General features: G+C 62.5%; 2 protein-coding genes across 13 annotated transcripts; one reads left to right on the top strand and one right to left on the bottom strand.

The window, feature by feature from the left end:
* Nucleotides 1-949: 949 nt before the first annotated feature.
* LOC117097881 (mesothelin) lies at nucleotides 950-9,491 on the top strand. Of its 12 annotated transcripts, none has more exons than XM_033236329.1 (19): nucleotides 950-1,624; nucleotides 1,671-1,911; nucleotides 2,154-2,255; nucleotides 3,785-3,878; nucleotides 4,346-4,389; nucleotides 4,756-4,835; nucleotides 5,230-5,350; nucleotides 5,856-5,935; nucleotides 6,109-6,238; nucleotides 6,312-6,505; nucleotides 6,711-6,801; nucleotides 6,874-6,973; nucleotides 7,252-7,430; nucleotides 7,527-7,682; nucleotides 7,865-8,007; nucleotides 8,082-8,209; nucleotides 8,580-8,674; nucleotides 9,006-9,192; nucleotides 9,275-9,491. In XM_033236329.1, exons 1-19 carry the CDS (start codon nucleotides 1,419-1,421, stop codon nucleotides 9,358-9,360), a joined length of 2,457 nt encoding a protein of 818 aa, XP_033092220.1. In that variant the 5' UTR covers nucleotides 950-1,418; the 3' UTR covers nucleotides 9,361-9,491. The 12 variants fall into 12 exon arrangements, with proteins under 12 accessions (XP_033092220.1, XP_033092222.1, XP_033092219.1 ...); XM_033236331.1 differs by having other exon boundaries at nucleotides 4,741-4,805; XM_033236328.1 differs by having other exon boundaries at nucleotides 4,741-4,835.
* A 361-nt stretch (nucleotides 9,492-9,852) lies between these two features.
* LOC117097439 (mesothelin-like protein) lies at nucleotides 9,853-24,008 on the bottom strand. The gene is made up of 17 exons (XM_033235282.1): nucleotides 23,875-24,008; nucleotides 23,691-23,766; nucleotides 23,332-23,518; nucleotides 21,060-21,180; nucleotides 19,723-19,843; nucleotides 16,208-16,293; nucleotides 15,956-16,082; nucleotides 15,635-15,825; nucleotides 15,214-15,304; nucleotides 14,996-15,137; nucleotides 13,928-14,115; nucleotides 13,688-13,843; nucleotides 13,482-13,609; nucleotides 11,300-11,433; nucleotides 11,023-11,117; nucleotides 10,528-10,798; nucleotides 9,853-10,177 (listed from the first exon to the last, which is right to left on the bottom strand). Exons 1-17 carry the CDS (start codon nucleotides 24,006-24,008, stop codon nucleotides 9,972-9,974), a joined length of 2,454 nt encoding a protein of 817 aa, XP_033091173.1. The 3' UTR covers nucleotides 9,853-9,971.
* Nucleotides 24,009-25,042: the final 1,034 nt, after the last annotated feature.

Here is a 25,042-nt window from a genome sequence, read left to right as displayed (position 1 = left end):
AAAATTCTTTATAGAGATGAGGTGTCACTACGTTGCCCAGGTTGGTCTTGAACTTCTGGCCTCAACTGACCCTCCCACGTCGGCCTCCCACGGTGCTGGTTGAAAGGTGAGCCCAGGGTGGCCACAGCACATTTTCATCATTGTCTGCAGCTTGCAGTCTGCTGGTTCAGGGCTTAGCCGGGCACATGGGCCCCTCTGAGGCTCCTGTTCAGGGCTCAGCCATGTCTATGGGGCCCTCCGAACTCTTCCTGGACCCTCCTTGGCTCTTCAGTTCAGGGCTCAGCCGGGCACGTGGGCCCCTCCTAGGCTCCTCCGGCTCAGGTCTCTCCTCCAGCTCTGGGTCCTGGGTATTCTGGGCTCCTTCCTTGGTTTCCTTTGGCCTTTGGCCAGGAAAGTGGTGGGTGTCCGAGGGAGCCTGGGCCACTTCACAGTGCCGCAGCCGACCTGCGGCTCCTTCAGGGCAAAGCTGCATGGACACAAAGAGAACGCCACTCCGAGCTGGCCCCTCCCTTTACCTTGTCAGTCCCTCCCAAGCCGGCTGCCTTCTGTCCCCTCCCCAGAGCCCTTGGGTAACTGGTTTGCTATAGTGTGTCTGGAATTTTTCAGTTCTCTGGAAGGGAGTTTTTTTTTTTTTTTTTTTTGGAGGCGGTGTCTCGCTCTGTCGCCCGGACTGGAGTGCAGTGGCCGGATCTCAGCTCACTGCAAGCTCCGCCTCCCGGGTTCACGCCATTCTCCTGCCTCAGCCTCCCGAGTAGCTGGGACTACAGGCGCCCGCCACCTCGCCCGGCTAGTTTTTTTTTTGTATTTTTAGTAGAGACGGGGTTTCACCGTGTTAGCCAGGATGGTCTCGATCTCCTGACCTCGTGATCCGCCCGTCTCGGCCTCCCAAAGTGCTGGGATTACAGGCTTGAGCCACCACGCCCGGCCTGGAAGGGAGTTTTTTAGAGGCCGTTAATCCCCTCTTGACATTTGTAAGTTGACGCTTACACCCGGTAGCCTCGCTGAATTCTGTGTGCATGAAGGTCAGATTCCACCGCGAGTCACAGTAGAAAACCCACTCCGTGGAAAAAGACCAGAGATGGCCGCTGCCCACACCTCCGTTCAGCAAACAAACCTTTGCAGGTGTTCATAGCAGAGGCAGATCCCACGCTGGGAGTAAGAGCTCACGACATTCTGGGAGGGGTTTCGGGGCAGGGAGGGGGCTTCTGTGGCCCCAGGTCAGGAGCAGCTCTTCCCTCAGCAGCCAGCAGCCCGCGGAGACTTGTGGGGAAGACAGCTCCCACTTCGCCAGGCCAGTGAGCACCCGGGGGCAGCTCCATTCCAGGCGACCCCGCGGGAAGGGGTGTGCGTGTGCCTGGAGCTGGCCCCCGTCCTGCCTCCCTGACCTGTGTGCTCGTGCTCCCACAGCCCTAAGACAGATGGCTCACGGCCTTGCGAGGCCCACACTGCACTGGGGTCAGGCTTGTGGCTCCTGGGAGTCCTGTGTGGGCTGTGTGGCCGCCAGCCAGAGCCTGCTGACCTGCAACTGGGGGAGTGGGCACACTGATCCCTGGGTTTCACCACCCGAGAATCAGAGAATGGGATCCTGTGAAACCTGGGCCTGGGCTCCCACCCACACCCCACACCCACCGAGGGCAGCCATGAAACCTGAGCCCGGGCTCCCACCCACGCCCACCGAGGGCAGCTTTGCCTTCCCGGGCACCCCTCCTCCCCCAGGTGGCCGGGCCTGGCCTGCTGCCTGTCCAGGGCTCCTGCTCGGGGTCTCCACCCACACATTCCTGCGGCGTGAGGCTCCGCCGCTCCCTGCTGCCCCAGGCAAAGCCGTCATTTGTTCCCTTTGACAGCCCGGGAGGCTGCCAGGCTCTCCACCCCGACTTCCCAGTTGAGGAAACCGAGGAAGAGGAGGCTCAGGTGTGGCCAATCACCCTGCATGTCACAGTTACCCTGGGCAGGGCCCACTGAGACCTGGGAGGGGCCACTTGGGACCTGGAGGGCTGGGGGCTGCCTGGGCGTTAGGGATAAAGCTCCCTACCCAGAAGGCCTCGGAGGCCTGGGGCTGGGCTCCTCCTTTCACATCGCCCTTTGGAGGACCACGTGTGGGCATTGGTCCGAGACCTGAAAGGGGCCGTCCTGTTCCCCGTGGGCGCTGCCAGCGCCACGCACTCCTCTTTCTGCCTGGCCGGCCACTCCCGTCTGCTGTGATGCGCGGACGGAGAGCTGCCGGCGGACCCATGGTGCCTGCCTCCCTGGGATCTGTAAGTAACAACCTTTGTCCTCTTTCTGTTGTGGTGTGGATGGAATCTGCACCTTCCATCTGGAGAACTGGGGCCGCCCCAGGCTGGGCTTCCAGCACCTGAGCGATGGTCAGGCTTCAGCGGGACGCAGATTTCACCCCGCAGGGCACACGCAGACCCATTTGTTGGGCAGCGGCAGTCCTAAGGCAGCGCAGGTGCCTCCATGTCCCCAGCCCAGCCCTCCTGCAGGTGTAAAGGATGCAGATTCCAGGGCCTGCCGTGGCCTGCAGAGGCCCCTCAGAGCAGGAAGGGCCAGGCTCCCAGGAAGCCCGAACCCCAGGTGCTGGGGTCCTTGGGTCACATGGAACTGGGGTGGGGACTGCCCAGCTCTCCTGAGATCCCATGGCCGCATTTCCCACCTGCCTTCACGCACCCCAAGGGCTGGGGGTCCCACCCACCACCCATTTTCTGGCAGGGGAGGTCTTTTTTCTTCCACTTTCTCAAGGTGTTCAGAGCCTCAGGGGCCTCCCCACTTCCTCTGGGACCTGGGGGAGTAGAGTCCGTCACCGGGAGGCTCTGTGGCTCCCGAGACCTTCCCCAGTGGCCAGGCTGACCAGGCAGGCTCTGCCTGTGGACAGGGGCAGCTGAGCATGAGTGTGTTACCCCCATTTCTGAGCTGTGGGTGGACCCACCAGGCCTGGGCCAAGGTTTTCAGGAGGCAGCTCTATTTTACCCAGCCATGGTGGCCTCCCTGAAAGGGGTGTGTGTAGAAGCTGGTTCCCTCTCCTGCGGGCCCCACCCCTACCCCAGGAGGACAATTCTTGTTCAGGGAGAGTCTCCCCACGCACTTCCCCACCCCACACTGGCCCACAGGCCTCCGGGCTCCACCCTAGAGAGTACAAGGGGATCCCCAGGCTGCTCACTGGCCCAGCCCTGCCCACCTGGGCTGCACCTTAAAGTGGGCTCAGGGAGGCCGTGTGGCTCCAAGACGCTGGTGGGTAGGAAGAGGCGGTGGCCTTGTGCCCGCAGCACCCCTCCTGCCCCAAGGGCGTTGTCTGCCTGGCAGCGCCTGAGGTGTTCACAAAGCCCAGGTACCTGCAGCTGAGGGCAGGGGAGAGGGGAGGGAGCCACATCCAGGCCAGGGGGCCGCTGGATACAACCCCATCCAGACCTGCTCATCCTCCTGTGAGAGAGTGGGAAGACTCAGGCCAGCCCGAGTGGGCGGCGGCCCCGGCTGCTTGATCTAAGCTCTGCTTACACTGCCCTGCCTTTCTGGCAGAGGGGTGGGCACCAACTGATGCCTGGGCTGTCTGGGCTGGGGACCGGGATCTCAGACCCAGCCCCTCCCCTGGACACGAGGAGCCAGTCGGGGGGACAGAGGGTTCGGTGGCTGGAGGGCAAGGCCAGGGCGTGGATGCAAGCTGCAGGTGCCACAGAAGTTTGCCCTGGGAGCCCAGGAGGGGCCCATGGGGCCCCAGGCTGGCCTGGCACAGAGGCATGGGGTGGGAGTGGGGGCAGGGGATCCCATCCTGAGTCGCTGCCCTCTACAGAGACAGACCATGGCCTTGCCAATGACTCGACCCCTGTTGGGGTCCTGTGGGACCCCCGCCCTCGGCAGCCTCCTGTTCCTGCTCTTCAGCCTCGGTGGGTACTAGGTGGGGCTGCTGGCGAGGCGGGGACAGCCCAGGGGCCTTGGGGGCCGGGCTCTCAGCAAGGCTTTGCCTGTCCCTACCTTCTCCCTGGAGTGCCTGTGGTGCTCAAGTCCCAGCAGCAGTCTCTACCCCCAGAGGTGACTGGAGCTGGAGACCCAGCCAGGGAGTGATGGGGCTTAGGATACAGTGGGGATGTCTGTGGGATGGGTGTCTGACCGGCCAAGCAGCTGGGTCCCAGGGGAGGATGTGGAAGGCCAGGCTCCTTGTGGAGTGCAGACCCCTGTGCCTGGGGGACTGTGATGTCATGGGGTACACGGGCCTGAGCCACTGGCTTCTGCCACTTTGGGGCGTGCACAGGGCTGGCTCTGGTGGTGGTCGGGCTCTGCCTCCTTCCTCCCCTGGGTCAGGGCACACCCCAGAGGCCCAGGCCCCCCCAAGCCATCCCCTCTGCCCCTTTAGGATGGGTGCAGCCCTCGAGGGCCTTGGCTGGAGAGACAACGCAGGTAAGGTCCCCTCTGGGGAAACCTGGGAGGGTCTTCAGGTCCCAGGTGGGGGTGCCATGCCATGTTCTCTATATCACGTATCCACAGTCCCTGCCAGTTTCGAAGGTCCCTGCTTGCAAAGGGGTACCTGGACCTGCATATGACTGGCCTGGGAGCAGCCAGGTCCGGGGAGTAGCAGAGCCGAAATTGCAGCTGGGTGTGGGAAGTAGCTGGATGAGAAGTAGCCAAGCCCATGGGTCTGAGACACAGCCGGGCCTTGGAAGTAGCTGAACTCGGGGAGTACCTGGGCCCAGGGGCAGCGGGACCCGGGAACTCCTGCTCCAGGGAGCTGGTCTGAGCCATGTACAGCAGGCCCTGTGCCCCCAGGAGGCTGAGCCCCTGCATGGAGTCCTGACCAATGCACCTAACGTTGCCAGGTGGGTCCGGGGTCTTCACAGCCCTCAAGGGTGAGGCTCGAGGGGCCCTGTCCCCCACACCCCCTCCCCCTGCGTCCCCTCCCCCCGCGTCCCCTCCCCCCGCGTCCCCTCCCCCCGCGTCCCCTCCCCCCGCGTCCTCTCCCCCAGCGTCCTCTCCCCCCGCATCCTCTCCCTCCACGTCCTCTCCTGCTTCCTCCTCTGCTCCACTGCAGATCTGACTGGGCTCAGGGCTGCAGAAGGGACTGACATTCCCCAGGTGGTGGCGACTCCTGGTCCTTGAGGGTGTCACCTGGCCTTGGTTGAGGGGTCTGCGGGGACCACCAGGGTCCTTCGGGGAGATGTGGGGCTGCGGGGCTTGGCGAGCACTGGGTGGGCACTGTGGGGGAGGGGCGATCCTGGGTGCCCAGCCCGACCCCTCCTGCAGCCTCTCCCCACGCCAACTCCTTGGCTTCACGTGTGCGGAGGTGTCTGGCCTGAGCACGGAGCTTGTCCAGGAGCTGGCTGTGGCCTTGGGACAGAAGAATGTCAAGCTCTCAGCAGAGCAGGTCAGTCTCAGTTGGGCTGGGGCAGGTGGGCACGGCTGGGGCCGAGGAATTCACAGGCTGCTCTGCAGTGCCCACCTCGCCACCGCCGTCCTCTGCCCCCACTGCCATCTCTCCCTGGCTAGTTCTTCCCAGAGTTCCTCTGGCCACCCAGACTGACCACTAGGGTGTCTGTCCACATCAGGGGCCAGCTCCCCAGGAGCAAGTCTGAGATGACCCTGTGTGCTGGGCCCCCTCCTGGAGCCCCGTGGGCAGCCCTCCAGGCTCTGCCCCAAGGGGGAATCTCTTGTGGGGAGTGGGTGAGACCTGGGGAAAGGGAACGAGCGGCAGCCAGGCACAGGAGCCCACATCCCCCGGGGCAGTGCTGCAGGCAGCCGGAGATCCACTCCTGCAGACTCCCGTGGCCAGGGCAGGGGTGTGTTGTGGTGGGTGGACCAGCCAGGCAACCCTGGCCCACCACATGGGTGAGCGCCCAAAACACTCTGTGCTGGACTCCCTGCCCCTGCAGCTGCGCTGTCTGGCTCACCGACTCTCTGAGCCCCCCGAGGACCTGGACGCCCTCCCACTGGACCTGCTGCTATTCCTCAAGTAGGCCCCATCCCCTGGCCCCCACCCCCCGGCTTCTGCCCCCAGCCCTCAGCCCCCTTCCCCTTGCCTCGGACCCCAGGCCACAGCAGAAACGTGGAGGCCAGCCCAGCCGCCTCTCAGGGTGGGGACTGGTGTGATCAATGTGGCCTGTCCCTAGCACCCTCTCTCTACAGCCCAGACGCGTTCTCGGGGCCCCAGGCCTGCACCCACTTCTTCTCCCGCGTCACGAAGGCCAACGTGGACCTGCTCCCACGGGGGGCTCCTGAGAGACAGCGGCTGCTGCCTGCGGCTCTGGCCTGCTGGGTAGGAGCTGGGGCCAGTGCGGGGCGGAGAGGGCTCGGCAGTTCTAAAGGCGCTGAGGCCGGCATCTGTGCAGGGTGTGCAGGGGTCTCCGCTGAGCGAGGCTGATGTACAGGCTCTGGGAGGCCTGGCTTGTGACCTGCCTGGGCGCTTTGTGGCCGAGTCGGCAGAAGTGGTGCTACCCCGGCTGGTACGCTGCCTGGGACCCCTGGACCAGGACCAGCAGGAAGCAGCCAGGGCGGCTCTGCAGAGAGGAGGACCCCCCTACGGGTAAGAGAAGGTGTCTGGAACCTCAAAGGCTTGCCTGGCGATGTGGCATGAGCAGGCCGTGGCCTCGAGGCCCAAGGTCGGTCACCCCCGCCACAACCCCTGTCAATGCCCCCAGCCAGGGGGTATGGCCTAGCCTGGCCATCTCCTCCCTCTCTGTCTGGGGCTGCATTTGGGGGTCCCTGAGCTGTGCCCTGTGTCTGCACAGCCCCCCGTCAACGTGGTCTATCTCCACCCTGGACGCTCTGCAGGGCCTGCTGCCTGTGCTGGGCCAGCCCATCATCCACAGCATCCCGAAGGTGAGACCCCGACCCCCAGCCGGTGGGGAGCCCGGCCACCCGAGGCTCAACCTGGGCCGTTCTTGTCCTCAGGGCATCGAGGCCGCATGGCGGCAACGCTCCTCTCGGGACCCATCCTGGCGGCAGCCTGAACAGACCGTCCTCCGGCCGAGGTTCCGGCGGGACGTGGAGAGTGAGTACCGTGCCCTGCGCAGTCTGGCACCAGGCTGGGCAGCACCCTTGGGGGTGGGCATCCGCAGTTTAGGGTCTCACCTACTGCTCCCCGGCTCTGCAGCACGTCCCATTATAACCACAGAGAGTGGACAGAATCCCCGTTTGCCAGTGGGTAAACTGAGGCACGGGGAGGGTCACAAATTGCCCAAGGTCTCATCTCATGGCAGGTGTGGGAGGAAGAAGGGGTCAAACGAACTCCGGCCCCTGACCCCAACCCCTGACCCCTGTGCCCTGCAGGGACAACCTGTCCCCCAGACAAGGAGGCCCGCGAGATAGATGAGAGCCTCATCTTCTACAAGAAGTGGGAGCTGGAAGCCTGTGTGGATGCGGCCCTGCTGGCCGCCCAGATGGACCGCGTGAACGCCATCCCCTTCACCTACGAGCAGCTGGACGTCCTAAAGCATAAACTGGATGAGGTAGTTCTAGACTCAGGTTCCCGCTGGCCTGCTGTGTCCGAGCCATCCCCAGACCCCTGGGAGTGACGTGGGCCCTCCTGGTCTCTCGGCCTGCAGCTCTACCCACAAGGCTACCCCGAGTCTGTGATCCGGCACCTGGGCCACCTCTTCCTCAAGATGAGCCCTGAGGACATTCGCAAATGGAACGTGACGTCCCTGGAGACTCTGAAGGCTCTGCTCAAAGTCAGCAAGGGGCATGAAATGAGTGCTCAGGTGACCGTCTGGCTTGGGGGGGAGGGGGGATGCGGCATGAGATTGGGCAGGGCTGGGGGCGGGTGGGGGCGAAGCGTGAGGTTGGGCGGGCCTGGGGTCGGGGGCACAGCCTGAGGTTATGCTGGTGGTGGAGGGATACGTCTCTCCCTGCCACAAAGCTCTTTAGTGGCTTTCTCCCACAGGTGGCCACCCTGATTGACCGCTTTGTGATGGGAAGGGGCCAGCTAGACAAAGACACCCTGGACACCCTGACCGCCTTCTGCCCCGGGTGCCTGTGCTCCCTCAGCCCTGAGCAGCTGAGCTCCATGACCCCCAGCATCATCTGGTGAGTCCCCAGAGCTCTGCCCAGCAAGGTGGGTCTGTGTGCTGGCGCTCATTGTCCACCCACCCTGTCCTCAGGGTGGTCAGGCCCCAGGACCTGGACACGTGTGGCCCGAGGCAGCTGGACGTCCTCTATCCCAAGGCCCGCCTTGCTTTCCAGAACCTGAGCGGGTCCGAATACTTCGTGAAGATCCAGTCCTTCCTGGGTGAGCCCGGGAGTCCCTGGACAGGGTGGGCACCACAGCGGGGGAGCCACAGGCTCCACTCAGGGGGTGCCAGGCCTTTGCCTTCCTGGGCTGCCTACTGCCAGGGTAACTGGGTGGTCACCGGCCCTCTGCCCCCAGGATGTACGTGGCCTTAGAGCTTGTGGGGTCTGACCCCAGCTTGGGGCGCCAGCCACTTCCGGAGTCTCCCACGCCCGGGGGGCAGGCGGCCAGGCAAACCCAGGCCCTGGAACCCCTAAGGAAACAGGGAAGCCTGTAACTCGGTCACACAACTGGGCTTCCTGCAGCCCGTGGTCAAGGGCCTGGGGGTGTGAGATGAGGCCTCAGCTTGGGCCCCTCTCCCTGAGGGCAGGTGGGGCCTCCACGGAGGATTTGAAGGCTCTCAGTCAGCAGAATGTGAGCATGGACTTGGCCACGTTCATGAAGCTGCGGAGGGAAGCGGTGCTGGTAAGGCGAGCGGGAGGAGGGGACAACCGTGGGCGGGAGGAGGGGACGACTATGGGCGGGAGGGCGTGTAAGGCGGGCCTGCGGGGAGGGGGCATGGTGGCAGGGGGTCGGGGCTGCAGGGCCTTAGGAAGGGCAGGGTCCCCGACTGTGGTGGGGCCTAGGGAAGGGCAGCCATTGAACTGGGGTCAGCTGGCCGGAGATATCCAAAGTCTGGAGAGGCTTTGGCGGGCATCTTTGGGGGGGGCAGTTTGGACACAGGAGAGCCTGGCAACCCTCTGGGGGCGCTGGGGGAAGGGGACCCTCCTTGATGGCTGCCCGGGGGATCTGGCAGCCGTTGACCGTGGCTGAGGTGCAGAAACTTCTGGGACCCCACGTGGCGGGCCTGAAGGTGGAGGAGCAGCACAGCCCCGTGCGGGACTGGATCCGACAGCAGCGGCAGGATGACCTGGACACGCTGGGGCTGGGGCTACAGGGCGGCATCCCCAACGGCTACCTGATCCTAGACCTCAGTGTGCGAGGTGGGCGGGGCAGCCCGGCCAGGGCTGGGGGCAGGGCTGGGGGCGTGGAGGTGGGTGCTCTGAGTCACCCCTCTCTCCCTAGAGGCCCTCTCGGGGACGTCCTGCCTCCTAGGACCTGGACCTGTACTCACCGTCCTGGCTTTGCTCCTGGCCTCCACCCTGGCCTGAGGACCCTACTCCCTTGCTGGCCCCAGCCCTGCTGGGGATCCCCGCCTGGCCAGGAGCAGGCATGGGTGGTCCCTGTTCCACCCCAGGAGAACTTGCGCTCAGTAAATGGGAACATGCCCCCTGCAGACACACCTTGTGACTTCCGAGGACTTTGTGACCCCACCAGCGTGGCTCCTCTCCCGCTGGTCTTGGGCCCTCAGGCTAGGTGGGGGCCCTTGGAAACCTTCCTGACCCACTGCTGCCACTGTGCTGAGGGCCAGGCCAGCACTCAGGGTGGCCCCAGTAGACAGCAGTGGGAGTCCCGTGCCCCCATCCCCACAGGCTGGGCCCCAGCTAGGACGTTCCCGGGCCCCCCTGCTCAGACCCTGAGCACGGACACAGGCGGGACCATGACCTTGGACTTTATTCATGACCAGCAACCAAGTCAGTGGTTCCAAGCCCCAGCCCCAGCCCTCCGCAGGGCCCGGGCAGCATCTTCTGTGGCCAGCCTGGGCCTGTGGTTGTGCGGGAGGCACCTCCTCAGGGCCTGGTCCTCAGTCCAGCTCGCAGGGCCTGGAGGCGGGGATGGGTGGGGCAGCCTAGGAGGTGGGGCTTGGGCAGGTTGGCCTGGCCTAGAGCCGGCTCCTCAGCCCAAGTGGGCGTCCAGCTGAATCTAACAGCCCTGTTTTTCCTGCACCTGACCCCTGTGAACCCAGCCACCCCGAGGCAGCACTGTCCACAGAAGCCAGGGTGCAGGTCCCCCAGTGCAGCAGCCACAGGAGGCCAGAGGGCAGGGCCACCGCCAGGGGCAGGTACCCCAGGGGGGCCCACGGGCTGCCTATAGATGGAACAGGGAGGACACCGTTAGTCCCTCAGACGCTACCCCCATATCCACCCCCTGGATCCAGACAGGCCTGGGCAGCCCCTCCCTCTGGCTGGGGCGAGGACACCTGTCTGTGGCTGCTCTTCTGGGACCCAACAGAGGTTGGGGTCAGTGGGTTTTAGGGGAGGCGGCTGCGTCTCTCACTCAGCAGGCAATGAAGGGTGAAGCCAGGGTTAGCCAGCGTCATCCCCGGAGGCAGTGGACAAAGCTGGTGGACAGACTGTGGGCGTGGCCACGAGGCGGGGAACAGGTCTGAGAGGGCCCTGGGCAGAGGGGGCCAAGCCGGAGGGGTGTGGGGGCCATACCTGAGGTGGAGGCCTGGGCAGTGTTCCCGGGCAGGCCTGAGGTGTGGACCAGATGGGGCGCTTGGTGGGTGGTGCTGGGGGGCCCGCGGGTGCCGTGGGCTGGGCCGGTGGGGCTGGTGGGGCCAGCGGGGCTGGTGTCGAGGCCCAGCTGGCCCAGGGCAGAGCGGTGGAGGCTGTACAGCCAGGACCTGATGGTGGGGTGGCTGCGGGCTTTCTGCAGGTCACCCACGTTGTGGCCCAGCAGCGCAGTCACGTTGCTGACATCCAGGCTCTGCGGGGAGGGGCGGGGCAGAGGGGCCATGGGGCCACCTTCCAGGCCAGGGGAAGACCCACAGGACAGGGCCAGACCCAGGACTGGGCAGTGGCAGGAGTGAGAGGCCCAGAAACGGCCTGGAGTGGGAAAGTGGGGGCATGCTGGCTGTGACCTGTGACCTAGGGGCTCCCCCGCCTGGGCCAGCCCTGCACCCCCACCCTCACGGGGCAGCCCGGCCCCACCTGCAGCACCCGGGGGTTCAGGCTGGTGAAGGTGTCGATGTCCATGGAGATGTTGGCCTGGGCCAGGTGCTGCAGCTCCTCCGCCGGTGCGCCGCCTGGGGGGACGGGGGTGAGGGGGCGGGGCTCCACGGGGGGGTTGGGGAGCCGCCTGTGGGGACAGGGGGTGAGGGGTGAGGCTCCACGGGTGGGAGGAGCCGCCCGGGGGGTCGGGGGTGAGGGGTTGGGGCTCCACCGGGGGAGCCGCTGCGGGGACAGGGGTGAGGGGGACAGGGCTCACCGAGGTAGGGGCGCATGAAGTGGTAGTAGGCAGCTGGGGTCCTGCTGCTGCTGCTGAAGGCCTCACGGGCCTTGGCGTAGAGCACATCCTTCCGGCTCTGGGGGCAGGAGGAGATGTCCAGGGCCCCGGCCATCCTAGGGGAGGCGGGAGGCTGAGGAGTTGGCCACCAGCCCCCGACCCTTCTAACGGCTGGGCATGGCCCTCCCTTCCTGAGCCACAGCCTTCCTCTTGCCCTCTGTCCTGGGGTGAACAGGGTTCCCCCAAATTTACATCCACCCAGAACCTCAGAATGTGACCTTGTTGGGAAATAGGGTCATTGCAGATGGGATAAGGTCAGACTGGATCAGGTGGCCCCTAACTCAGTGACTGGGGTCCTTCTAAGGACAGGGAAAGCTGAGGGCCAGGTGCAGTGCTCTCGCCTGTAATCCCAGCACTTTGGGAGGCCTGAGTGGGTGGATCACGAGATCAGGAGATCGAAACCAGCCTGGCCAACATGGTGAAGCCCTGTCTCTACTAAAAATACAAAAATTAGCTGGGTGTGGTGGCAGGCGCCTGTAATCCCAGCTACTCTGGAGGCTGAGGCACGAGAACTGCTTGAATCCAGGAGACAAGATGGAGGTTGCACTGAGCTGAGATCATGCCACCATACTCCAGCCTGGGCGGCAGAGTCTCAAAAATAACAAACGAACAACAACAACAACAAAAAACGGGAAATCTGAGGGCTGGGCACGGTGGTTCACACCTGTAAATCCCAGCACTTCGGGAGATTGAGGCAGAAGGATCACTTGAGCCCAGGAGTTCGAAACCAGCCTGGGCAACACAGTGAGACCCCGTCTCTTAAAAAAAAGAATAGGGAATGTGGACACAGACAAAGAGTGCAGCGTGAGGATGGAGGCAGAGATGGGGTCGATGTGTCCATAAGCCCAGGGGTGCCAAGCCTGGTCAGCACCACCAGAAGCTGGAGGACGCAGGAAGGGTCCTCCCTGCAGGGTTCAGAGGGGGCGGGGACCACCAGCACCCTGGTTTCCGACCTCTGGCCTCCAGAACTGAGAGAATATATTTCTCTTTAAAATTACCCAATTTGGGCCGGGCGCGGTGGCTCAAGCCTGTAATCCCAGCACTTTGGGAGGCCGAGACGGGCGGATCACGAGGTCAGGAGATCGAGACCATCCTGGCTAACACAGTGAAACCCCGTCTCTACTAAAAAATACAAAAAACTAGCCAGGCGTAGTGCGGGTGCCTGTAGTCCCAGCTGCTCGGGAGGCTGAGGCAGGAGAATGGCGTAAACCCGGAGGCGGAGCTTGCAGTGAGCTGAGATCCGGCCACTGCACTCCAGCCTGGGCGACAGAGCGAGACTCCGTCTCAAAAAAAAAAAAAAAAAAAAAAAAAAAAAAAATTACCCATTTGGCCAGGTGCAGTGGCTCACACCTGTTATCCCAGCACCTTGGGAGGCCGAGGAGGGTGAATCGCTTGAGGTCAGGAGCTCAAGACCAGCCTGGCCAACATGGTGAAACCCCATCTCTACTAAAAATACAAAAATAGCTGGACATGGTGGCGGGCGCCTATAATCCCAGTTACTCGGGAGGCTGAGGTGGGAGAATCGCTTGAGCCCAGGGGACAGAGGTTGCAGTGAGCTGAGATCACGTCACTGCACTCCAGCCTGGGTGACACAGTGAGACTCTGTCTCAAAAAATAAATAAATAGGCCGGGCACAGTGGCTTGTGCCTGTAATCCCAGCACTTTGGGAGGCCGAGGCGGGTGGATCACAAGGTCAGGAGATTGAGACCATCCTGGCTAACAAGGTGAAACCCTGTCTCTATTAAAAATACAAAAAATTAGCCGGGCGTGGTGGCGGGTGCCTGTAGTCCCAGCTACTTGGGAGGCTGAGGCAGGAGAATTGCGTGAACCCGGGAGGCGGAGCTTGCAGTGAGCCGAGATTGTGCCACTGCACTCCAGCCTGGGTGACAAAGCGAGACTCCATCTCAAAAAAATTAAATAAATAAATAAATAAATAAAGTCACCCAGTTTGTGTCCTTTGTTCAAAGCTAGAGTCCAGCCAGGGCAGCCCTAGGACTAATGCACCTGATGGCCTGGCTGGGCTGCTCTCCTTGCCCTCAGTTTCCCCTCGTGGTCCCCCTGGGCTGAGGCAGGAGCTGCCTTCGAGTGTGGGGGGTTGACTCACCGGAGCTCCTGGGGATGGATGGTCTGGATCTGCTGAGGACTCATCCAGCATAGGCAGGTGCCCCCGACGGCCAGCAGCAGGGCGCCGGACACTGTGCCATTGTGCTCCAGAAACTTCTGCAGCACAGCCTGGGGGCAGAGCCAGGGTCGGTGGGGCAGGCTGGGGCTTGGGACCACCCACCTGCCCGCCCGCCCAGGTGCCCTCACCTCTGTCTGGTTCTCCAGGGCCACATCAGAGGCCAGCAGAGCCATGACCGTGTCCCGGGAGGTGATGCTCCACTGGCCGATCTCGGTGCAGGAGTAGAGGTAGACCAGCGAGGTGATGAGCCACAGCTGATCCTCCGGGAGGCCTTGTGGGTAGATCTGAGCAGGTGGGCAGGGCCGGGCAGGGTCAGCAGAGGTGCCGCGCCCACCGGGCCTCCCCGTCCCTGCCGCCCAGCCGTGCACCTGCGCGAGCTTGGCCTTGACCACGCGCTGGCACTCAGTGGGCAGCGGGTGCTGCAGCAGGGGTTCCAGGTTGGTTCTGAGGACGTGGCCATCCAGGCAAGACTCAAGCTGTGCACAGTCGTAGTGCACCAGGAAGAGGTTGTCCCGCAGCGTGGCGGCCATGATGTTGCCTGGGACACAGGATCTCTCTGGGGGTGTGTGCGGCCCAGGCTGGTAACTGGGGCCTGGGCCAATCACCACTGCCGGCTCCAGGGCGCCCCACCCCCCGTTTTTTTGTTTTTTGTTTTTTTTTGAGACAGAGTCTTGCTCTGTTGCCTAGCAGCAGGGCATCAAAGGCTGGAGAGTAGTGGCACTGATCTCAGCTCACTGCAACCTCTGCCTCCCTGGTTCAAGTGATTCTCCTGCCTCAGCCTCCTGTGTAGTTGGGATTACAGGCATGCGCCACCACGCCGGCTAATTTTTGTATTTCTAGTAGAGATGGGGTTTCGCCGTGTTGACCAGGCTGGTCTTGAACTCCTGACCTTAAGTGAATCCTCCTGCCTTGGCCTCCCAAGGTGCTGGGATTACAGGCCTGAGTCACTATGCCCAGATTTTTTTTTTTTTTTTTTTTTTTTTTTAGGTGGAGTCTCACTCTGTCGCCCAGGCTGAGTGCAGTGGCATGATCTCTGCTCACTGCAATCTCCACCTTCCGGGTTCAAGCAATTCTCCCTCCTCAGCCTCCCAAGTAGCTGGGATTACAGGCACGTGCCACCACGCCTGGCTAATTTTTGTGTTTTTAGTAGAGACGAGGTTTCCTCATGTTGGCCAGGCTGGTCTCAAACTCTGGACCTCAAGTGATTTGCCTGCCTCAGCCTCCGAAAGTGCCGGGATTACAGGTGTGAGCCGCCGCGCCTGGCCCAGGCCCCCTCCTTGACCCCTTCCCCTCCACTTCTGACCTTGGTCAGACCTTGGCTGTCCCAGAGTTCTAACCAAGAACTTGGCCAAACGACTTCTCTGAAGTCAGCCAGGCCCGAGGGAGGAGCCGGACTGGGGAGGTGCAGCGTCCCAGGCCACAGTGGCCATACTGACCTGTGCTGAGCCTGGGCCTGGAGGACACCAGTTTGGTCTTGGACCCCAGGAAGCTGGTGACGAAGCGCCTGGCCTCGTGCTGCCTGAGCCTCCCTGCCCGGCATGCAGCCACCATGCTGCTGAAGAAGCCCAGGCCCACGGCCTGGCAGAGCAGGTGTGGGCTGAGGTTGGCGGCCCAGGCAAGGCTCGCTTGTGCCCACCCTGGGGCCCCCTCCTACCTCCTGCACCTGTGCCCACAGGTGAGGGCTGATGTATGTGGCCAGGGAACCCAGGGCTTGTAGCCCCTCCAGTGTCCAGGAGCCAGGGGGCCTGGTACACAGAAAGGGGCGCTGTGTTGGGTCCAGGGCAGGCCTCCCCTCCCGGAGCCCCTGCCCCTCCATGGACACCCAGCAGGCAGGAGGAGCACTCAGTAGGTGCTTGACCACCCAGACCCCTGACTGGCACCCACGGGAGGGGCACCCCCCCACAGCTAGTGGGGCAGCACCCCAACCCTCTGCCCCCTTGGCTGCAGGACCCGGTGAGACTGAGGCCAGAGGTCAGATGTTAGTAGGCTGTGGACATCAGTGACCTCTTGGGCCAACCCCAGGCTGCCTCCCGTCTCATCCCCGCCTCCTCACCTGGCCCCGTGACCCCACCCACCCGAGCGAGGTCTTCCCCCCGGCCAGCAGTGAGTTGAGGGCAATGCGCTGGGCGGTGGTCAGCCGGGGGCAGCACTGCAGGTTCCCCAGCACGTGGGGGTCCGCAGCACTGATGCTGGACGCGTCCATGTCACACACCAGGGCCCCGAGCAACAGCAGGTTGGAGGCACTGAGCTGTGGGCGGGCCCCCCCCTGCAGGGCCAGCAGGTCGGCACCCAGCAGGAGCCTGCCTCCAATGCACCAGGCCTATCCCGCCCAGGTGCCCCCTAGGCAGGCCACAGCTGCCCCCCACGCGCCCTGGTCCAACCCGCCCAGCGCCCACCAGGCAGCCCACAGCCACACGCTGCAGGGCGACCCTCTGGTCGGGTAGATGGTTCAGCAGCTCCACGTCCCCTTGGGCGGCGCGGCGGATGAAGGCCCGGCAGTCAGCTTCCCGCACCTGGCTCAGGCTGCAGGTGAGTGTGAGGCTGTCAGACTGACGGGGGGCGGGGCCGGAACTCCCAGCAGCCCTGCGATGCCCCTGGGGCGTTGAGGGCCCCAGGACTCCTGTGGCTGGGCAGGGAGGGACACTCACTTGTAGAAGAGGAGCAGGTTGGGCGGGTGGAGCGTGAAGTCATCCTGGAGGCCGCACCATGATGCCAGGTTGGCCAAGCAGCTGAGCTGGGCAGGAGGGTGCTGGTCACTCCCTCGTCCACTCTGGACTCGCTGTGGCAGCCCGTGGGCGCCCTTCCCCTCTGCGCGGACCTCAGGACCCAGTCCCCACCCACTTCTTGGGCCCCATTTCCCACATATCGGGTCCTCCCCATGGCTACCCGTGCCCGCCCCTCCGCCTGGAGGGGAACCCCGCACAGCAGAACAGGCCTCCAAACGGCCGCCCCCAGCCCCAAAGCTGCCTCCCCGGCCGCCAGGCCCCTGTGCCACCTCCTCACGGGCGGAGTGCTGAAGCTTCTAGATGCTGGGTAGGTGTGGATGACTGCCCATCACCACCAAGGAGGCCCCACAACGCCGGGTTAGGGTCTCCTCCAGTGCAGCCCCTTGGCAGCTTCCCAAGTGGACCTTGGGTGGTGCCTCTCGGCTCCACCTGACAGCCTCCTCCTGGCACTGGGGCTCTGCCAGGCCCAGCCTCCGCCCCTCCATGCTCCCTGAGGCTCTGCTCACTCCTCTCAGCCTATGCAGGACGCTGTCCAGCCTCAGCCACCCCCCACCTAGGCTTGTCTAGCCTGGCCTTTGAGTTCATTTCAAGGGTTTTTAGCCCATTCCTCAGAGGGCCCTTTGCCTGATTTTATGTCAACCAAGCACCTGGGACATCCTGTGCATATGAGGAGGGGCTTCGAGGCAGACAAGGACAGCCCCAGAGTTTTGTGCAGCCCCCACCAGGGTCTCATCCCTGAGGAGGAGCCCACCCAGGGTGGGGGCTCAGGGACCCTCCTGCAGCCTGAAAGGAGCCCCGGGGAATGGGGCATGGGCTGCCAGCCTCCTGCAGGGCAAGGTCCTCCTGGCTGAGAGGGAGGGGAAGAAAAACTCTGACTCACAAACACCCAGAATACCTGCAAGCTGGAACAGAAGGTTCAGCCTGTTTGATTATCAAAAGAAAGGCAAAAAGCAGGCCAGGTGTGGCGCAATATGCCTGTAATACCAGCGCTTGGGGAGGCTGAGGAGGGCTGATCACTTGAGCTCAGGAGTCTGAGACCAGCCTGGCCAACAGAGTGAGACCCCTGTCTCTAAAAAGAATTTAAAAGTTAGGCCGGGTGCCATGGCTCACGACTGTAATCCCAGCAGTTCGGGAGGGTGAGGCGGACAATAGAGTGTGATCTTATCTCAAAAAATAATAATCATAATAAAATTTTAAATGTTTTAAAAAAGAGAAAGGCCAGGTGCAGTGGCTCATGGCTGTTTGAGGCCAGTTTGAGACCAGCCTGGCCAATATGGTGAAACCTTGTCTCTAGTAAAAATACAAAAATAGGCCGGGCGCGGTGGCTCAAGCCTGTAATCCCAGCACTTTGGGAGGCCGAGGCGGGCAGATCACGAGGTCAGGAGATGGAGACCATCATGGCGAACACGGCGAAACCCCCTCTCTACTAAAAATACAAAAAAATTAGCCAGGCGAGGTGGCGGGCACCTGTAGCCCCAGCTTCCAGGGAGGCAGAAGAATGGCGTGAACCTGGGAGGCGGAGCTTGTAGTAAGTGGAGATCACGCCACTGCACTCCAGCCTGGGTGACACAGCGAGACTCCGTCTCAAAAAAAAAAAAAAAAAAAAAATTAGCCGCGCGTTGTGGCGGATGCCGGTAGTCTCAGTTACTTGGGAGGCTGAGGCAGAAGAATCGCTTGAACCCAGCAGGCAGAGGTTGCAATGAGCTGAGATCACACCATTACACTCCAGCCTGGGCGACAGAGAGAGACTCCATCTCAAAAAACAACTGTCCCAGCTACTGGGGAGGCTGAGGTAGGAGGATGGCTTGAATCGGGAGGCTGAGGTTGCAATAAGCTGTGATGGTGCCACGGCACTCCAACCTGGACAATAGAGTGTGATCTTATCTCAAAAAATAATAATCATAATAAAATTTTAAATGTTTTAAAAAAGAGAAAGGCCAGGTGCAGTGGCTCATGGCTGTAATCCCAGCACTTTGGGAAGCCAAGACCGGCGATCACTTGAGGCCAGGAGTTTGAGACCAGCCTGGGCAATGTGGTGAAACCTCGTCTGTATTAAAAATACAAAAATCAGGCAGGCATGGTGTCACGCGCGTACAATCGCAGCTACCTGGGAGGAGGCTGAGGCAGGAGAATTGTTTGAATCCAGAAGGCAGAGGTTGCAGTGAGCTGAGATGGTGCCACTGCACTCCAGCCTGGGTGACAGAGTGAGACCCTGTCTCAAAAATAAATACATAAGAGAGAAAAAAAAGACTCCGTGGCAATAAGATACCAAATTATAAACGAGACCTATGGCTGTGCCAGGCAGAGGGGAGGCAGTGCCTGCTGGCCCTCCCTCCTTCCCTCCTGTGGCCTGCTTGTCTGAGTTGAAAGCATTCCTATTTGCTGAGTCCATGCTTTACACAGGGCTTTATTCCTTTAACCGGTTACAAATGAAAGAGTCCCTGTAATCCCAGCACTTTGGGAGGCCGAGACGGGCGGATCACGAGGTCAGGAGATTGAGACCATCCCGGCTAACACGGTGAAACCCCATCTCTACTAAAATACAAAAAACTAGCCGGGCGACGAGGCGGGCGCCTGTAGTCCCAGCTACTCGGGAGGCTGAGGCAGGAGAATGGCGTCAACCCGGGAGGCGGAGCTTGCCGTGAGCTGAGGTTCGGCCACTGCACTCCAGCCTGGGCCACAGAGCAAGACTCCGACTCACCAAAAAAAAAAGAAAAAGAAAAAAGAAAAAAAAAAGAAACCCAACCTGCAATCTGCCGGCCTGAGGTGCGCTCACACCTCTTGAGACTTTCCTCGGGCCAGGGTCACTCATATTGCTCAGATAATCCTCTAAACTATTTCACTGTCTGCTTTTCCCCGGAAGGAATGGAGGCTCAGATAATCCTCTAAACTATTTCACTGTCCGGTTTTCCCCGGAAGGAATGGAGGCTCAGATAATCCTCTAAACTATTTCACTGTCTGCTTTTCCCCGGAAGGAATGGAGATCTTTCTTCCTTTTCCTTTTCCTGGACGGCCCCTCACAGGCCAGGATCCTGCAGCCCATGCACGGAGAGGCCAGTGGGCTGTACAATCCACTCTGGGGGCCCGGAGTATGTACCCCAAGTCGGGCACCATTCTCCACAGAGGTGGGTGGGGAGGGGAGGGTGAACCTCGCCCTCACTGGGGACACAGGGTGGAGCATCTGCAGGTAAGTTGGCTGAAAAGTCCTGGAAGTGGATAAGCGTGGGCTGCACCCGAAAGTCACCCCGCCTCCTGGGTGGACCCTCCCGTCCTGGGGGGCTGCACACCCCGTCCCGACTGTGGTCACACTGGGTCCTGCCCCAGCTCTCGCTTAGCCGTCCCTCGCCTCTCACACCTGAGCCCATGTGCCCTTCCCTATCCGGGCCCGTCCCTCAGAGCCTGGCCCACCCACCCACCCGCACTCCTTCCCCGCTCACCTGCCAGGCCTGGAGGGGAACCTGCAACAAGGCCAGCCTCTGGATTAGGGCTGAGAGCTGGTCCCGGGGCAGCTGACCAGCCGGCTGGCACCAGAAGCCTTGCAGCAGGGAGCAGTTGGCACTGGGCAGAGAGGAGGAGACAGTGGCAGGGAGGGTCCGGGAGGGGTGGAAGCAGTTGAGTGCGGCTGCCCAGCAGAAGGGCATGGGCTGCATGCAGCCTGCAGGACCAAGGTCCGATTCCACTGCCCCCCAGCACTGAAGGAGGGAGAGCGGGAGGTGGTGCCCCCGACAGGCAAGATCCTGCTTTACTGACTCATTCACTCACTCATTTTCACTCATTTACTTATTCACTCATTTTCACTCATTCACTCACTCATTTTCACTCATTCACTCACTCATTCACTCATTCATTTTCACTCATTCACTCATTCACTCACTCATTCACTCATTCGCTCACTCTTTACTCATTCACTCATTTTCACTCATTCACTCATTCATTAATTCACTCATTCACTCATTTTCACTCATTCATTCACTCTCTCATTCACTCATTTATTCACTCATTTTCACTCATTCACTCATTCACTCACTCATTTTCACTCATTCACTCACTCATTTTCACTCATTCCCTCATTTTCACTCATTCACTCACTCATTTACTCATTCTCTCCAGAGCACCCTGTGGGGCCAGGCTCTCGGCTGCATGCAGGGCCTCAGGTGTGGCCCCTACCCAGACCCTGGAGCAGCACTTCCTCCTGAGGCCGGGTCCCAACTGGCCAGGAGCTCATGCTGCTCCCTGACCACCCCTGCTGGCTGCTGAGGCACCTGAGGAAGAGGCACCCCCACCCAAGGCTTCCGCACCTGTTGGGCAGCCCTGGGGAAGCCATCTCCCCAGCCTTCCTTATGGTGTGACTCTAATCCAGTCGAACAGGGTGGGCCTTGTGCCACTCAGGACCCCAGCCCTGCCTCACAGATTCCCTGGTTAATCAATTGACCAGCCTGTCACTGTCACCAAGTCTGAAGGACGGGGAGGAGGGCTGAGCCCAACACGAGGCTCCAGGCAGTGCAGGGAAATCACAGAGTGTTCTCTGGGGTGGGCAGATGTGGCTGGGTCTGATGGTTGAGGCCTCGGCGGTGGCCGAGGGACCCACACTCGGCCATGTAGGTCCAAAGCTGGACACTGAGTCATCTCAGGGCCCCCCAGGGTGGAGCAGGAGATGACAGCCTCAGCAGCAAACTGCTGGCGGCCACCCCCAGACCCCTCCCCATTCCCTAGTCAGACCCCTCCCCCAGCCCAACCGAGAAGCAGACCCCCACTGCAAGAGGGCTGCACTCACCTGGCCCACAGGTTGGCCCCACTGGCATCCAGCCCTCCTGGGGAAAGAGCCTTGGCCTGGGGCCCAGAGCAGTGGGTGGCGAGGGACAGGAGGAGGGTGAGGCCTGAGCTCTGCAGGGCACCTGGAATAAGGCGGGCTGTGAGGGTCCCAGTGGCAGCAGGGGCCGGGGCATCCGGGCTCCAGGGTGGGCCTGTGACCCCCACCATGGGGGTCTCCTTGAGACCAGAGGACACAGAGGAGCTTCTGGAGCCCCACAGCACTGGCCACCTGTGCACAGGCTGGGCCTGAGTGCGGGGCGTGTCTGGTGGTGTATGCACAGGCGTGAAGCTGTGGACGTGTGTAGGCACACACGTGTAGGTGACAGTGTGCATGGATAGGTGACAGTGTGCACGAGTAGCACAGGCGTGAGGTTGTGGACACGTGCAAGCACGCACAGGTAGGTGACAGTGTGCACGCGTGGGTGATGGTGTGCACGGGTAGGTGACGGTGTGCATGTGTAGGTGACGGTGTGCACAGGTAGGTGACTGTGCATGTGTAGGTGACTGTGCATGGGTAGGTGACAGTGTGCATGGATAGGTGACAGTGTGCACAGGTAGCACACGCGTGAGGCTGTGGACGCATGCAAGCACGCACAGGTAGGTGACGGTGTGCACATGTAGGTGACTGTGCATGTGTAGGTGACAGTATGCACGGGTAGGTGACGGTGTGCACAGATAGGTGACAGTGCACGGGTAGCACAGGTGTGAGGCTGTGGACGCGTGCAAGTACGCACAGGTAGGTGACAGTGTGCACGGGTAGGTGATGGTGTGCACGGGTAGGTGACAGTTGTATGCATGAGTCTGGCAGCGTGTGCACATGCGTACCCATGTTGTACACGTGTGAGATGGCAGGTGCATATGTGTGAGCTCCTTCTCCCTCTAGCCAGGTGCCCCGTGGCTCTGTGTCCTCACAGTGGAGCCCTGAGACCCCCAAGACAGAGGAGGTGTGGGGGCACAAGCCACCTTCGAGGGCCCCAGCTGCTCAGTTCTGCAGTGGGGGTCACAGCAGGGCCTCCTAGCAGGAACTAGGGGCCCAGCCCATGTTCCTGCTTTGGAAACCCAGCCCAGGAAGGCGGTTCGGGTGCAGGGGAGCCCCCTTATCTTGCTGGCCCTGGGGAGACCATGCGGTGAAGTCTCTTCTCCAGCAGGCGTAGAGCAGGGGTTGCCACAGCCCACACAGATCTGCCCACGGCCTCCTGGGCTGCTGGGGCCTGGCCCACCCCTCTCAGGGAGGGTGAGGCACTGGGCAGCCCTGGGCATGGCCAGGGTCCCTCCCCACCCTGGCCTTAGAGCCTGGCCCTGCCTGTGCCCGGGCTGCCCAAGAGAACGGTGTCTCCACTCACCTCCCCCACGATTTCCCCAGAAGCCACGTCCAGCTGCCTGGGCCAGGAGTGGCCCCTTCTAGCCAAGCTTGCCTGCCCTGCCTCACCCTCCCAGGATCCCCATGCCTGCTGGGGTGGGCTGGGCTCACTGTGCCCTGGCAGCCCCCGCCCCAGCCGGCTGCTGCTGGGCAGGGCCCACCTCCTCCTTCCTTGGCTTGGGACAGACCCTGGCTCAGGAAAATGGGGTGGCCAGGGCCCTGGGCACTCCCACGTCTGCGGGATGGTTTTGCCACGTGGGCCTGGCACTCTGGAGGCCCCCCTTCTGCATGGAGTCTCGTCTCACCCACTCTGGGGCCCATGTCTGTGCGGCAGCGTGCACTGGTCATCCTGGCTGAGACGTTCCAGGGCAGGAAGGTGCTGGGGCCACGGCAGTGGGTCCAGGACTAGCTGGAGAGGCGTGACACAGGCGAGACACAGGTGAGACGCACAGGCTGGCCCCACACTGCCTCCCACCCCCTGGGGTGTGGAGAGGGAGGATGCAGTCCGGGCTCACCCGGGGCAGTGGGGCCAGAGCTGCGGCTCTCCCACCTTCAAGGGGGAAGGATCCCATAAACAGTAAAGTGCAGCAGAGGGACCAGGAGCCGGCGAAACCCTGGGCCTTTCTTATCACAGGTAGGGGCCTAGGGGACCCACGGGTTGCTGTGTCTCCAACCAACAGCAAGTGACTCAGGCAGCCTCGTGCACCCCGGCTTCGTCCTCCCCACACCCAGCAGCCCTGGCAGCTCCCTTTCCCTCTTTGAGCCCCAGATGTCCGGCTCTGTCGCTGAAATCTGGCCCTCAGTGGCAGCTGGGGTAGCCTCAGCCATGCTGGAAATGGAAGCTGCAAGGCCAGAGGAGTCAGGGTCTTGGTACCGCTGCGGGCCACTGCCTCCTCCTGGAACCAGCCTGATGGCTTTCGGGCACCTCTGGGCCTCCTGACTGTGGCCCAAGAGGGAGACAGGGAGGCTGCCCCACACAGAGGCAAATGCAGCGGCTTGGGACCGGCCCTGCGGTGGGCTGGTGGTGGCTCCCACTCGCCCTTCTCACCTGAGCAGAAGCCCTGGGTGTGGCGGGGAGGTGCTGCCTGGGCTGTGGGGTGGCTGCTCCTGGCAGGGAGCTGCGGACCAGGTGCTCCAGATGCGATCCCAGCCCGCCCAGTGCATGAGCTGGTGTTGTTGAGTGCCCGGGTGCAGAGATAGTGCCGGGGGGGGGATGCCGGGGTCCCTGCTCACCTCCATGCTGGCCTGGCAGGCGGCATGGGACTGCCCCACCCCGCCCCACTCCCACAGTGACGCCCGCTTGGCAGTCCTGTGGGGGAGGCCCAGGCTGTGCCAGGTGATGCACCGTGTCAGCCCCTGGGGACCTCAGGCACAACAGGCACCTACTCCCTTCCCCCACGGCGAAGGCTGAGCTCACGGCTGGCAGCGGCCCAGCTCATGCTCCTCCCTGCCCACCAGGGCTCTGCTCTGCAGTCTCTGCGCCCAGGGGTCATGTCGCGCGCCTGCATCTGAGTCCGTCGTGTTTGCTGGTGCCTGCGTGTCCAGCTGCATCTCGGGCCTCCTGGTCTATGTGCCCAGGAGCACGGACACGGACACACTGTCCCTTGTGTGGGGACATCAGGTACACGAGGACCCAATGCGGTGGCCAGGCATGGTGACAGCTGCGGCCATTCTGTGGGTACCACGACACAGAGCTGGGCAGGCAGGAGCACCCATGTGTGCACTGTGGGGCTCCACCAGGCAGGCCAGGGCGGGAGGAGAGACAGGAGGGACTTCCCAGGCCGCCTGCCAGGCTTCTCCCCTCACTGGGACGGGGTGCTGGGTGTCCCAGGCTGAGCCCCAACCCGGCCCACCTACCTGGCCCACCTACCCCAGCTCTCATCTTGGGAGGGGCTCAGCCCCTGCTTGGCAGGACCACAAGGGCTCCAAGGCCCTGGGATCCTGCAACTCAGGTTCAGCTGTGGCATGACCACCCCCTGCACCAGAGCTATGGGTGCCCAACGAGCCAGCCCCATGGCCAAGCTGAGACTTCATCCCTGCTCTGCGTCTTGTGGGGGCTGACAGCGGGGGGACTGGTGGGTGACCGCTCCCCAGGCCTGTACAGGCCCCCGGGAACCCAGATGTCCCTTTGAGAGCTCCAGGCTGACCCTGAGGCATGGGCACCACGAGGGGCGGCACTCAGGAGGCCTGGCTTGTTGAGGAGGGTCCGGCTCAGGTCAGGCCTTGAAGGCCCCTTGGCCCGCTACCAGCTGGGCCAGCCCAGCTGGACACAGCAGCTCCAACAGCTGCAACCAGTCGCAGTTAGGGGCAGTGCGGTCGGCAGCCCCCAGTCCAGAGGAGTGGGGTCCCATGGGGCACCATGGGGAGACAGTCCCACCGGAGAGGAGAGCCGTGCCTGGCTCCGACTTGGGCTGATTCAGACAAGGACCAGGAGGAAGCCCAGAGACAAGCCAGCCCTGGGGGAGGGGAGGCCGGGGCCAGGCGCCGAGAGTGCACACATCCCCGGGCTGGCCAGCGAGGGGCCTGGAAAGTGACAGGTGTGCTGGCTGGGAGGGCTTTGCTGCTGCTCTCTGTTGGGGTCACCC

Source organism: Trachypithecus francoisi, unplaced genomic scaffold (assembly GCF_009764315.1).
Source record: "Trachypithecus francoisi isolate TF-2019V2 unplaced genomic scaffold, Tfra_2.0 Lachesis_group15, whole genome shotgun sequence".
Classification (NCBI taxonomy): Eukaryota; Metazoa; Chordata; class Mammalia; order Primates; family Cercopithecidae; genus Trachypithecus; species Trachypithecus francoisi.
This window is presented reverse-complemented; position numbering and strand designations above follow the sequence as displayed.

Excerpts from the sequence above, each read along its gene's own strand:
- LOC117097881 (XM_033236327.1), top strand. The coding sequence starts at position 1,419 with ATGGCTCACGGCCTTGCGAGGCCCACACTGCACTGGGGTCAGGCTTGT. Across the intron at positions 3,879-4,345 it reads GTTCCTGCTCTTCAGCCTCG|GATGGGTGCAGCCCTCGAGG; the intron begins GTGGGTACTAGG and ends CTGCCCCTTTAG. Across the intron at positions 6,506-6,710 it reads AGAGGAGGACCCCCCTACGG|CCCCCCGTCAACGTGGTCTA; the intron begins GTAAGAGAAGGT and ends GTGTCTGCACAG.
- LOC117097439 (XM_033235282.1), bottom strand. The coding sequence starts at position 24,008 with ATGCAGCTGGACACGCAGGCACCAGCAAACACGACGGACTCAGATGCA. Across the intron at positions 16,083-16,207 it reads AACCTGCTCCTCTTCTACAA|CCTGAGCCAGGTGCGGGAAG; the intron begins GTGAGTGTCCCT and ends ACTCACCTGCAG. Across the intron at positions 14,116-14,995 it reads CAGGCCCAGGCTCAGCACAG|AGAGATCCTGTGTCCCAGGC; the intron begins GTCAGTATGGCC and ends ACACACCCCCAG.